We start from the raw sequence: 14,798 nt of genomic DNA, 5'->3' as shown, positions 1-14,798 counted from the left end.
CGCTAGCCCTCTTCTTTGTTTCGCTCCCTCTCTTGCTGTCTCTCTCTTTCTTCTATATCTCTCTCTCCCCCTCCCTTGAAGTTGGTAATTGTTGTTGATGTTGATTTGATCCAACCCCGTTAGAATTCAGTGGCAATTCAAACACTATTCCCTCACTGCCATACTTGGTGGCTCGAATTAAAGATACCATAACCACATTTTCATCAGCCAATTCTTCTTGGCCACTTGGTTACAATTGGTCCATTTTTTTTAATTTTATTTTTCTTTAACTTGTTGGTAGTTCATGTTAGTGTCTAATTCCAATGGAAGCCCCAAAGCCGCCCTCCCTTGCCACTTCTTCGGATTCCTACGCATTTCACTTACAAGCATGCCTCAGAAAGAGAGACTTATTTTCCGGGAAATCAATCCATGCCCAAATCATCAAATCCGGGCTTCACTTCGGAGTGTTCTTAATGAATAACCTTATGAACATGTACGTGAAAACTGGGTATTCTTTGGATGCTCACCGTGTGTTTGAGGAAATGCCTGTGAGGAATACACTTTCCTGGAATGCGATTCTATCTGCTTATGCAAAGCAGGGAAAATTTGATGCAGCACTTAGAGTTTTCAATGAAATGCCTGAACGCGACTCTGTTTCATGGACTTCCATGATCGTGGGTTACAATCAGATGGGTCGTTTTGGTAATGCTATTCAGATGTTTGTAGATATGATTTCAGATGGAGTTACGGTGACCCAGTTCACGATTACTAATATTCTTTCCGCATGTGCTGCTGTTAAAGCTTTGGATGTTGGTAGGAAGGTTCATTCGTTTGTTGTTAAACTTGCAGTTGGTAGTTATGTTTCTGTTGCAAACTGTCTTCTAAACATGTATGCAAAATCTGGTGATCCAAGGACAGCAAAGATTGTTTTTGATAGGATAAGATTGAAAAACACATCGAGCTGGAATGCTATGATTTCTTTGCATATGCAATGTGGTCGTGCTGACCTTGCTCTTGTTCAGTTTAAGCAAATGACAGAATGCGACGTCGTTTCTTGGAATTCAATGATTGCAGGATACAATCAGCATGGGCTTGATATGGAGGCACTGACTATCTTCTCAAGTATGCTCAAGGATTCTTTTCTAAAGCCCGACAAGTTCACTTTGTCAAGTGTTTTGTCAGCTTGTGCTAACCTTGAGAAGTTGGAAATCGGGAGACAAATCCATGCTCTTATTATAACAGCTGAGCTTGACACATCCCAAGCAGTGAAAAATGCTTTGATCTCAATGTATGCTAAGTCTGGTGGGTTGGAAATTGCTCAAAAGGTTTTAGAGCAATGTGTGACTTCAGACCTCAATGTTATAGCTTTTACTGCCCTATTGGATGGATATATAAAGCTTGGGGATATAAACCCAGCCAGACAGATATTTGATTCATTGAGAGACCGTGACGTGGTTGCATGGACAGCAATGATTGTTGGTTATGTGCAAAATGGGTTGAATGATGATGCTTTGGAGCTCTTCAGGGAGATGATAAATGAAGGCCCCAGACCAAACAGCTACACCTTAGCAGCTATGTTAAGTGTCAGTTCAAGCATGGCTTCTTTAGACTATGGTAAACAAATTCATGCAAGTGCCATGAGGTCAGGGGAAGTGTACTCAGTTTCTGTGAGCAATGCTCTAATTTCAATGTATTCCAAAGCTGGAAGCATCAGTGGTGCAAAGCAAGTATTCAATCTGGTTCACTGGAACAGAGATACTGTTTCTTGGACTTCCATGATTATAGCCCTGGCCCAACATGGTCTCGGGGAAGAAGCCATTGAACTTTTTGAGAAGATGCTGTCACTTGGTATTAAGCCTGACCATATAACATATGTTGGCGTGCTTTCTGCCTGTATACATGTGGGACTGGTGGAACAGGGCAGGAGCTACTATAATTTGATGAGGAACGTACACAAAATTGAACCCACCCATAGCCATTATGCATGCATGATTGATCTGCTTGGGCGTGCTGGATTGCTTCAAGAAGCGTTCAATTTTACACAAAGTATGCCAATTGAGCCAGATGTTATAGCTTGGGGTTCACTTTTATCTTCTTGTAAGGTTCATAAAAATGTTGATCTGGCAGAGGTTGCAGCAGAAAGATTGCTGCTTATAGATCCAGACAACAGTGGGGCCTACTCATCCCTTGCTAATTTGTATTCAGCTTGTGGAAGATGGGCAGATGCTGCACAAGTTAGAAAGTCAATGAAGGATAGGAGAGTGAAGAAAGAACAAGGATTTAGTTGGATTCAGATTCAAAACAAAGTCCATGTGTTTGGGGTTGAAGATGGAGGTCATGCACAGAGAGATGCAATCTACAAGATGATGGAAAAGATATGGAAAGAGATCAAAAATATTGGCTTTATTCCTGACACTGAATCAGTATTGCATGACGTTAGCGAAGAAGCAAAGGAGAAGATGCTTAAATATCACAGTGAGAAACTTGCCATTGCTTTTGGGCTAATAAATACTCCAGAGAACACTACACTGAGGATCATGAAGAACCTCAGAGTTTGTAATGACTGTCATTCTGCCATCAAATTTATATCCAAGCTCGTGGGCAGAGAAATCATTGTGAGAGATGCTACTCGTTTTCATCATTTTAAGAATGGGCGGTGTTCTTGTCGGGACTATTGGTAGGCATAAGAATGAGGATTTAAACATGGTTTGATGCTCAAGTGTACAGAAATTGATGTTTGTAGTATTTGCTATCAGGAAGATGGTTGATAATTGGAAAAGAGAGCAGGTGACATGTAGCCTAACTTGTTGGTTCCATACTGCTTGCTATTAGAAGCCTCTTAGATTGAGTTTCACTTTTAAAACTCTTTTTTCGGAAATCATGTTAGCATGTTGGGAGACATTACAATATGGCAATTGGTAGCGCTGCTATACCTTGGAGGTGCATTGTCTTTAAAAGAAGTATTTGCCACGGATTCTAACATGGTTAGGGTGTTGACAGCCAGAAGTGAAAACAAGGGTTTTTGTTATTTTAATATACATTATCGAGTCATTCTCTAACAGCTTAAACTTTTGGGGTCAAGTGGTAGTCTAATATGGTATCAGTGGTTGTAGGAGGTCCTCCTGGTTTAAACCTCCCATTCCTATTCCGTACTTTTAAGGTTTTTTTTGCGGGATTGAAGAGGTAAATTATGTCCCTAATTGTTTGATTTTCTGTAGGGATTTCGTTTCATCAATGAGTTAAACCCTAGTTCCCAATCAAGACATGCTTCATTGGGAATTAGGGTTGTTTTTAATCTGAAACCCAATCAAGAATCAGGGTTCTGTGATGAAGAACCCTAATTCCCAATTAAGACACAGAACTCGAATTCCCAATTAAGCGTTTCTTAATTAGGGTTCTGTTTATTTTCTTGATTGGCTGAGAACAGGGCCACAAAGATTGTATTTAGTGTGTGTTCTTCTGCATTTTATCTTTTCGAAGTTATTTTCTCTTTCAGTGATGTAATAAAAAATAAAAAATAAAAAATTTGGTGCTTTCTTGGTGGATATATACGCAGAATTACTCTGTGTGTTTTTGTGGCCAGAATGGATATGTATATTGCATTTCCTAAATGGAAATGTATATTACATATCATCCAATAAATCTGCTGTGGTATTGCCTTCCTAATAGTGTCATATGTCTTTCCAATGCGTGCGTATTCTATATTACCTACCTAGCTAATTATAAATGATATTTGCAGCCAATGGAAACTTATGTTTGGAAGAAAGCATTTCGGTAAGTTTCTAATTGAATGAGGAGATGTTAACTAATTAGTTAATTTTACAAGTTATTATATGTGTTATGATTTTCAAGGTTTCTGCTATTAAGGTTTACTTTCTCATTTTCAGGTCAGTTGATCACCAGTGGAATTTTGATTGTTTTGCTACGGGTGGAGTTGGAGTAGATATATGAAACCACAACAGGTTTTTTTCCTGCCTGGTTATTCATCTATTAAGTTAAAATTTTAAAATAAAATAAAAAACTGTTTATCCCTCTTACCATGACAATGACTGTGTGATGCATAGGTCTGCACCAGAGCAGAGTTTTGAATGGGTAACATACACAGTTGTATCTGTTCGATTTAATACCGGACAGCCAGATATCTTGGCAACATCAGCAAGGTATGCATTGATGCTTGTAGATAAGATACTCATCTAGTTATAAAAACTAGTACATCAAGCACATTAGATACCATACCATGTGCTTGTTTATATTGGTTTTTGGTCCTGGATTCATTGCTTTCTAATTTGAGCTTGCAGCTACATTTGTTTTGGTGTAATAAGGAATGGTACTGATAAAAGACTCAAGTATATAGCATCTTCAAAAACGTTTCTTTTAAAAGAAGGTTCAGCTGCAAAGGGCAGCTTGTGTGCTGGTCAGCGTCCATTTTTCTTATGGAAACATGTTCCTCTTCCCCCTTGTACTCTCTTCCTCTAATATGCTGTGAACATGTAGTAAAGTGCCAAACCGGCAATTAGTTCATCCATTTTGGGAAGTTGGTGGTTTCTTTTGTTACAACGACATAATTGGTTTCAATCCGTGCTTTCTGTAATGATTTTATTCCATCTTTACTTGTTTGTAATGATATTTAGGAGAAAATTATATATGATATCTTTTTTTTTCTGGGTAGTGATTGCAGCATAGCACTATATGACTCGCGCATGGGGAAACCACGGCGAAGAAGTTTACATGAGGGTAGGTAATATTGATGCTAAATTATCACTGTCTGATTTAGTCCCTTACTTTCCTGTTGTTAATGTCAAGGTAAGATTCTTAGCAATATTTGTTGATTTCTCTTAAATTTTCGCATGTATTGGCCTTTCTGACTTGCATTCTCTTTGGACAGACAAAAAATGTAATCATCATCATACAAATGGGAAATCAAAATATTCTCCTACAGAGTCTCTGGAAATGGATCTGAAGATTATTTGGAGGGTCAAGGGTTCAGGATGATTGCCACTTTTGAATTCAATCTGACGCCCAATTTCGTAGTTTGATGTTGAAGCCCAATGCAAAGAAAATTTGGGCTTCATATTTAACGTTCAAAAGTTGAAAAATTATATTTCAACCAATTACTTTTGTGTACGTTAGGCTAGTTGGTAAAGGCATTGTGCATGTCCCCTTGCACCTGTATTCGATTCCAATCGCATGCATTACAATAATTAAAAATATTAAATTGTAAAAAACAAAAACCTTGGAGTTATATTACAACATTTTGAGTTTTTAACCTTATAAGATTTTTCAGACCAAAAAAAACCTTATAAGATTTTTGCATGCCATTTAAAGCCCTATGTCACTTTGTGAAACAGTATTTATACAAAATTCTTTATATGAAAACCAATGGAAATGTGGGATCCCATTGGTTCCTAAAAGCCCTTGGGCCAAAAATCAACTCTTCAAATATTGTTTTACATCATTTGTGCACACAAAGCTTAATTCGCATGAGTAGTGGGCGTTATCGCAAATATGGAAAATTGACTATCCATAAAATGATGAAAATAGTTCGATTGAGCCGGGACTTCACCATATGCTTTCCAACTAACTCCAATACGGCATTATGGGACTGAAAAAAGAAATGTCCAGTACACTTTAATAATCGCATCTAGTGATCTCATGCAGGGATGGTTAAAAGAACCCTATATCTTTTAAGTTTATCGTATCTATACTATTATTATTTTTTGTGAGTAAAGGCAATAATAGGTAGTACAATCAAAGCTTAAACTAAGATCAAAAGGATTAGCGAGCATCTCCACATATAGGAGTTCGAATTGATAGCTAAGTAGTAGCTACGCTCTTCTCTCACATAGCAATCAGAAAGACCCCCCACCACTGATAGAGCACCCATTTTCCTCTATATTCCTCAATTTGGAAAAGACATTAAGAATTACAGTTCTCAAAAAGTGCCTCATAAATAAAATTTGAAAGTTACTCAAATATCATTCTAGAATCTTCAATATATAAAGCGAATTTCGAGAACAAATGAACAATTTCATTGGCTGTGTGACGGATTTGGATAAAAGCTTATTTTAAGTACCATAGATCATTACAGTGAATTATGTACCAATGTGAAATTCAGGAATATAAGGCATAGCATAGCATATGATATTGTCCCCACTTTTTCTAGCTAAATGTACAAAGGACACGTGTTAGGAACCCAAACATGCCTGCCTATATATCTTGAAAAGATTCGGAGCATCCTAGTAAGTAGTAGTGTGTAAACCTTTGCTTTCAAAGATATTGTTTGGCTTCAAAAGGAAAATGCCGAAATGGGTTTTGGTCATTCATAGAATGTTTATGGTGGGAGAGAGTTGAGTATGAGAATATGTTCCTTTTCCATAGAATATTGGCAGACGATCGACAACTAGTGTTGGAAATGGTAACCCACCCAATGCGCCTTTCTTGTAACCATCAACAGCCCACCAAACCAATGTTAGAATTTTTATTGTTGTGGTGTGGATAGAAATTACAAAGCCTGCCAAAATTGGCACCAGATGCCAATCAATCAATCCCCATAGGCCGAAGAAGAGTCTGTCTAGGACAGCAGATGATGAGAGAGAGAGAGAGAGAGAGAGAGAGGGCACTCTCCAAGTGACATTGTCCTTCCTCTGCTTTGTGTGGCTACTTGCCACTGCTAGTGTCCAACAAGGCCTAGGGTTTGTCTAGCTCAGCTTTGTAAGCCATCAACAAGGCTTAGCTGAAATGCACGATGAAACCCTTTTAGCTTACAGCACATGTCATTGATTCCCTCAAATTGCTTAAATATAAATATAACAGCATGAAAGCGAAACGATATATATATATACAAAAATATATTTTTAGTACAAGTGATTGGAAAAAGGCAGTTTATATAAATATTTATTAGATGTCTGGAAATTTTAAATTTCTCTGGACGTGAATGGAAGTAAAAGAGCTCAACCGAATAAATTATGCCTTACTGACAAAAACGAAGGGAAATATATATATCTAGGAAACTGGAAAACTGCCAAAATCCCTTAAATAATGATTGATATGCTCTTTATTAATATGTGATTAATTAGACAATGTTCAAATGGAAGGCGTGGTTCTACAAGAAATGATTGTGACAACTCACGATATCATACGGACTGATTTTTTTTCTCCTCACATTTAAGGCATTAATGGGTCATGCTTGTAATCTTAGCCAAAATTTGATAGATCCAGTTTGACCATTTGGTTGGCGTACAAATTTAATAGCGACAAGGTTTAAAGGTTTTTTTTTTTTTTTTTTGTGGAGAAATTTTATGATTGCATGCATAATTTCAAAAAAGTCACTAGTCACAAAAGGCCAATACAAACTAGCCACAAAAGGGCCATTACAATAACGGAGCGGTAACTCGAGACGGCAAGTCATTTTTCTACCTTTTTTTTTTTTTCGTCCACATGATTCCCATTCCAATTGAGTTTGGGTATATAGGTTGCCTAGGAGAGGTAACATTTGTTGACGGGTAAATATGAAGGACATTTTTTTTTTTTTTCTCTTTTTCTTTTTTATATAAATGATTTTAAATTAATTTAATTTATAAAAAGGATTATTCGAATTTGGGTGCGAGAGGGCCGACTCACTATCCTAACTAAAAAGACCCACATTTATAGACCATCTTGTGTGCTATCTTTCTAAACTTTTATAGACCACGCTTGTATTCAATAAGGGCAGATTTCTTTTTCCGCCCCTAAGTTTTATGACCTAACTCTTGCCCTTTTTTTTGGGTAGTGACGTACGTGAACAATGAGATGCGTTGAAATGCATCTCAATCAGTTATTATCTCTAATAGTCAGCGAGCACAGGTGCATTTTTAATTGAAATCTTTGTTATAAAATAATGATATGCAATGCTTTTTTTAATGTCGAATTTGTAACATAAGCGAGGTTTATATACTTTAATATGAGAAGGACGACTGCGCTCAATCTAAATAATACTCAAAATATGATGCAATTAGGGGACATCTCATATTTTTTTCTAAATAAAAATATGACGTATATGTATACATACTTTAATTTTTTATTTTTTTATGAAAATATATGTACTTTCATTTAATTTGTGTTGAACTATCAATCTGCCAGAATTTTAATCCAGAACTTCTAAAGGGTTTGATAGCTCAGTCATTAAGCTAAACTTTATTGATTAAATGACTTCTTCTCTCTCTTTTTTCTGCCTAATTATGAGCATTAAAAAAATAAAGTAGGAAAATGTCAACTGTTTGTGCCCTTTCAGGATACCTAAGAACACATTTCTACGACCTTTTGTTGCCCTCAAATCTTATATGACTAAGACAGATGATAAAAAAGAGTGCTATCATACCTCTAGGAAGAACAACAAATAGAAACGTATGTATTGTTGAGTTATCACCTAACAGTTATAATTAGAAGTGTAGGCATATCAAACTTCAAACAGTTAAGTTGATTTAGCATATGCGGGTTAAGCCAATTGGTTAAGATAGTACGTCTATCATTTCTTCGTAGTTTAGAATATTTTAGAGTATTAGAGTATCGCTTTGTAAAACAAAACAATACCCTATTCCAATGAGCTTCGATACGTCTTATGTGTACCAAATGTTGAGTTAAAAAATACATAGAATGTGATGCTACAATTAGACATTGCATATACATAGACTGTCAATTATTATTTATTAAAATTCTGTCGAATTATATAATCTGTTTGTGACGAGAGTTCCATAAGGAATCTGATAATGAACCAGTCAATTTATCAAGATTTGTAAAAACTATATATATATTTTTTCAATCATGACCTTTGTAGCTTTGAAACCAATGCATATAAAACATAACCAACATCTTACATCATAGATGACAACAACAATGTCAAAATATTTTATTTTTAAATTTGGATCAAGTGGATTTTTTTTTTCCCCTTGTTAATGTAAAAATACAATTAACATAGCTTGAAGTTGTGGCCTCCCAGGATTTCAGTTCTTAACGAACAAGAGGTGTCCTACAAAGGAAAACAAATCTGATAGTTGTTATAGTTACTTTGTTCGATTCCATTATTTTTCTGGTTATTAAGAAAAAAAGGTATAGAGAAAATATATTACGTACCATTTGACGAAGAAATAAATGTGATGTGGAGATGTAGAGTACAATTCAAACCTTAGAATAGTCGATGTCCCAAAAAGAAAGAGAGCCTTATGATTGTCATCCAAATAATTTTTGGCTGAAGTGATACAGGAGCATAGGAGTGGATCAAGATAGATATTAGCATTTAATTAGTTATTTCATGATATATTGTTATTTTCTTATTTAGGTAGTTTTAGGATATCTTTTATTATTTATGTGTGATTTTATAAATTCATTAGTTTATTTTTGGACCAAGTAGCCTTGGTGCCCAAGTCTTGTAAAGCCTATAAATAAGGCTAATGTAATAGTTGTAGGGGGATATATGTTGATGATTAATAAAATAGTTTATTTGTGGCATGGATTTGCTACGATATATGTGAGTTTGTACTAACCCTAGATTTCGGTGCTCGTGTATGCGGTTGGTGACCTATGTCCAGACTCCGATCCCCATCAATTGGTATCAGAGCTATGGCTCAAGATCTGCTTTATCGGGTAGGTTTTTGGATGGAGGGTCGTGTTAACAACTACAACGACATGGAGGAAATTAGGAGGATGCTACAACAACTTACAGAACGTATTGCTCGCATTGAAGCTTGAACCCAGATAGGTAAGAGTTCTGACGGGGAGGGATGTGTGAACCCTTATCTGAATCGAGTAGCTCGCATCAACACTCTAAGCCATGGGAGTCTCGACGGGGAGTACGAGGGAGATAGCCCTTTTCATTATTGCGCTCTGCTGTGTGAGTCAAGTGAATAGGGGCACAGTTATTCTCACTATGTCTTTGAAGGTATAAATGAATTTGGTAATTTTGGTGCATTTTGTTATTCATCAAAGTTATTAAATTTGGATTTACCTCCAATATTTGATCCTTGCAACTGTGAAAATTGCAATGAAAATTGTTTGGGTGTTCAAAGCAATTTATTGACCAAAACAGTAAGAGATGAGAATTGAGAAAACTTTCAAAGATATTATTGATTTTATGGGCATTAATATTTTCACTTGGAAGGTTGCCAAAACTCTAGTTGATTTTGTCAATCAGTTGAAGATTCTAGAGAGAAACATTTGCATTGTTAGAGGGAGTAAGAAGAAGCCAAGAATAACGAAATATTCCAAATATCTTTTTATTTGGAAAGGAAGATTTCAATTGGATGCTAAAAGATCCAGAATTCATATGAAGCAATTGAAGGTTCTACTCGGATTTTCCTCAATCAAAGGCTTGAATTCGAGGACGAATTCTTTCCAACTAGGGGAGTCTGATGTAGGAGCATAGGAGTGGATCAAGATAGATATTACCATTTAATTAGTTATTTCATGATATATTGTTATTTTCTTTTTTTTTTATGTAGTTTTATGATATCTTTTATTATTTATGTGTGATTTTATAAATTAATTAGTTTACTTTTTTGTACCAAGTAGTCTTGGTGCCCAAGTCTTGTAAAGCCTATAAATAAGGCTAATGTAATAGTTGTAGGGGGATATATGTTGATGATTAATAAAATAGTTTATTTGTGGCATGAATTTGCTACGATATATGTGAGTTTGCACTAGCCCTAGATTTCGGTGCTCGTGTATGTGGTTGGTGATCTATGTCCAGACCCCGATCCCCATCATGAAGTGTAACATTTTTTCTTTTTCTTTTTCTTTTTTTGAGAATGGAATTGCATTCTCTATTCAGTCAAAAAAATCACTAGTCACAAATGGCCAATACAAACTAGCCATAAAATGGCTATTATAATAACGGAGCAATTTAACATTAAAATTAAGAAAATCTGGGGCTGCTCCACTAACATTTATGCAGGATTGAAAAAAAAAAACTCTGTTATAGGCATCCCAACTAACAAAAAGAGATAAAAGTTGAAAAAAAAAAAAAAGAGATGGAAAGCTCTCACAAAAGAAATGTGAAAAACTCTCATAAAAGGAGAAGTGTAACATTGTTTCTTAGTCTGGATATTATACTATTACATTTTTCTGACAAAAATAAATATTAAAATCTCTCATACAAAATGATCATTTGACACCTATATAATAAGTGTTTATTTTAAATATATATATATATAATAAATTATAAAAATTATTATTGTCATATTATCATTCCAAAAAATTTCTTTAAACCAACTTCAATAAGGATGCTTGGCTCAAAATAAATTCTCGAGTTGTATTGATTGAAAGAAAGTCTTCACCTAAAAACAAATAATGAAAAACAAAATGTCAAAGAAAACAGAAGCACAAACTACCATTTCCTGTCCACGTTATCCACCTACACGTTAGATAGGGACACGTGAACAACAAACAGACCTGCTTAGATGACAAGTTCATAAAATCAACGAAAAATCAACTTTGACAAATCTGCCATATTTGAATACTTTTTTTTTTTCTTTTGTTGCTATTTGAACTATGACTGAGAATTTGCACTCCACTAGTGACCACTGGCCAGATGAAAGTGATTGGGTATTTCGTATTATTCAGCATCTTTTCTTTTTTCTTTGGCCAAAATGTCAAACAATTGAAGCATACCACAAACCCTAAACTACCTTAGACTTAGACCTAGACATTTACAACATATTCCATGTTCTAGAGGATTTGGTAATCTCATTCCACCATCACAGAGCATAAGAATGGTTAAAATAGACATTTCGGTGAGGTGGAAGGCGTGCACCATTATCCATATGCACTGTTAACTCAAGTAAGCATTCTTGAGTTATACGTGTAAAATAGATATTTCGGTACGGTGAAATTTTTTTTAAAAAAATATGCACGTATTTATACGTGTAAAATACTACCTAACATACAATCAACATTAGACAATGACAATAATGATACCTTATCATATGCATCTCAGGCTCTCAGCCAGAGAAGTCGGACTACACAAACATATATAATTTTTTAAAAATATAATAATTATTTTTTTTGGGGATGATTTCATATGACATCTTGCCATTTATTTATATACAATTTTCTTTCATTATTTTCAAAAAAGAAACTTTCTGCCATAAAAAGCCAAGTAGGCGCGTGAATTGATTAGGAGAATCTCATCGTATAAAGCACAAAAGTCACAAACACAAGGATCTGATTGGGAGCTCCAAAGTGGATGTGGGCCCGCCTCATGACTATGCTGAAACCAATTTGAGTCGTGGGCCACTTACAATTTTACCGACACGTGGCGGTTGAAATCTTAACTCCAGTCCTATGCCGTACATAAATAAAGTTCATTTAATTGGGCTATTTTAAAACAAAAACAAAAAAAAAAAATTGGGCTATTTTATTTAGTACTATTTAGCTCAATCGTGGCCACCTATTTTGTTTTCTTTTCCAATTACTACCTTACCTTCCATTTTTCTTTTGCTTGAGCATTCCATGCTTACTTAAACCGCAACATTCGTTTAGCTTGCAAAATGAACTTCTTGGAGATGGTAATGGAAGATGTTGATTCCTTTGTGTTGGGAACAGTGGAAAATGAGGACTAGAAAATGTCATTTTTTTCTCATTCTTATGTCTAGTTTGTGCAATATTGTGAATAAAATAATTTTGTTCATGTTATAAAACTAAGGAGGATATTGTAAGAGAAGATAAGAGGAAGAGGAAAGCCAATCGAATTGTTCTCTCAACTTGTATCATTCTTATTTTCTAAGTACCTATTTATAGCTTACAACAATGGGGTATTTAATCCACAATTTATGGTTACTAATTACAATAATAAAAGCATGTGTTATAAAGAAATAAGAGATGGAGGTAATTGATGTTATGGTGGTCATCCATATTCCATATATTTATAACTTTCTCCCTTAGATGACCACCAAACAATGACATAGTTGCCTCATTAAAAACCGCGCTTGGAAGAATCCAATTGGACAAAACCTAAGCAAAGGGAAAAAGATTGCAACATTTTTCTGGATCATTGATACGGTGTCGGACATGTTTATGTTGCGTCATTAAAACCTTGCTAGAAAAACCCTAGTGGGAGAAAAATCTAGTCAAAGGGAAAAAGAATACAACGCACATATTTCCTGTATAGAATTGGGATGCTCCCTTGATTGATGTCCCCCATGATTTTCAACAACTTCTTGAATATTGACTTTGAAAAATCTTTGGTAAAGAGGTTTGCTTATGTCACCCTAGGCGAACCCTTATTTGACTTTAGTTATACAAGCAGCAATGTCTGCATACATGATTGTCGAAGCATTTACTATTGAATGAAGATCACATGTGTTCAAAACATAATGTTATAACATATTGTTTGGGGTGGTGAAAACTCACCCAACCCGGGCACCTTTCGAAAATATGAGCAACTGGGCTCTAGGAGTTAGGACCGGGTGCGAGAATTGAACCCTGGCACAAAGAATAAAGGCTAGATTCGAAAAGGTTGGCTCGGGTAAGAATAGCAATTGGGCTGCACTAGAACTAGGCTGGAATTGCTGGAGGTCTGGAGAATGGCGGGGCAGTGTGTGAGTGGCCAAGGACTAGCGGCCGGCTAGAGTCTTGCTAGTTACGGCCGGATATCCGGATATGACTGGAAGCAAGAAGGTGCCTGGATGTGACTAGGAGCTCGAGATGTTGCCTGGCTGGAAGCTTAAGGAGCGGTAGAGATTTTGGCAGCTCGGCTACACTTGATTACGGCCGGACAGCAGCTGTAGAATTGATTGCCGCCGAATGGAGCTAGAGGATTGATTGTGGCCGGAATCCGAAGCTTGATTGAGGTCGGGTTGTGTTTCGAAGTATGGCGGGAGAAAGAGGCCTGGCTGCACTGGAAGATGCGGCCGAGATTTGGGAACGGCCAGGATTTGAGCGGCCGAGATTTAAGCAGCCGGGGTTTGAGCAGCCGAGATTTTAGAGGCTAGAGCCTTGGGATTTTTGGGTATAAACTTTAGAACTTGAAAGGATGTGGCTAGGCTAGAGTTTCTTTAGGTTAAAACCTCATTGTCTTATTATATATATATATATATATGTATATACAAGTGAATAAATACAAATATGTGGTAGATATGCTTTCTCAAAAAGGTGGCTGAGGTGTTTTCTTCAAAGGCCATGATGCCTTCTAAAAAATATGGTCGGGCGCTTCCCTTTGCAAAAGTGGTAAGGCATATCCTTGCAAAAGTGGCCGGGCATATCCTTGCAAAATTGGCCGAACGCTTCCTTTTGCAAAAGTGGCCGGGTACTTCTCAAAAAGTTGGGCCGGGGTGGATTTTCTCCTTGCCCAACCCGGTGCCCTCCTCGCAGCACTTGGGCAAGCAAAGTTGGGCCGAGGGAGTTGAAGTTCAACGGGAGGTATGTCAGTCGAGTTCTCAATATTCGAATATTTGAGAACTCAAAGATAGTCTAACGTGGGGCCAAGTCCAACATCCAAATATTTGGAGTTCCCATGCCACCCATCTTGATTGATGGTCAGCCAACTCTAGAATTCTAAAAACTCAAAGGGGATGAGGTTTCACCATATGTCAATATGAAATCTCGGAAGTTCAAGCCCAAGCCACGAATTAGTGCCCAAGATTTCCGGAGGCCAGTGTGCACGTGATAAAGGCCTCACAAGGAAAGAAATCAAGGAGGTTGATGATGATTCGGAATTTTCCAAAACGAGAGAAAATCAAGCAACCATAGTATTTTCGCCGACGTGATCCATGGATTTAGGGGGCCTCGAAAGGAAAGAATTTTAAAGAGTTGACATTTGGCCATTCAATGGCAAGCCCTCGGGCCAACAG

The 14,798-nt window shown here is 36.5% G+C and overlaps 1 protein-coding gene across 3 annotated transcripts; it reads left to right on the top strand.

Annotated features, from left to right (window-relative positions):
- Window positions 1-5,221, top strand: LOC117623265 (pentatricopeptide repeat-containing protein At2g22070). Of its 3 annotated transcripts, XM_034354175.1 has the most exons (6): window positions 1-2,766; window positions 3,719-3,753; window positions 3,867-3,941; window positions 4,044-4,139; window positions 4,649-4,713; window positions 4,865-5,221. In XM_034354175.1, the coding sequence occupies exon 1, from the start codon at window positions 303-305 to the stop codon at window positions 2,658-2,660; it is 2,358 nt and encodes a 785-aa protein (XP_034210066.1). In that variant the 5' UTR covers window positions 1-302; the 3' UTR covers window positions 2,661-2,766; window positions 3,719-3,753; window positions 3,867-3,941; window positions 4,044-4,139; window positions 4,649-4,713; window positions 4,865-5,221. The 3 variants fall into 3 exon arrangements, with proteins under 3 accessions (XP_034210066.1, XP_034210065.1, XP_034210067.1); XM_034354174.1 differs by having other exon boundaries at window positions 1-3,753; XM_034354176.1 differs by having other exon boundaries at window positions 1-3,753; window positions 4,649-4,717.
- Window positions 5,222-14,798: the final 9,577 nt, after the last annotated feature.

This window comes from Prunus dulcis, chromosome 3 (assembly GCF_902201215.1).
Source record: "Prunus dulcis chromosome 3, ALMONDv2, whole genome shotgun sequence".
Classification (NCBI taxonomy): Eukaryota; Viridiplantae; Streptophyta; class Magnoliopsida; order Rosales; family Rosaceae; genus Prunus; species Prunus dulcis.
This window is presented reverse-complemented; position numbering and strand designations above follow the sequence as displayed.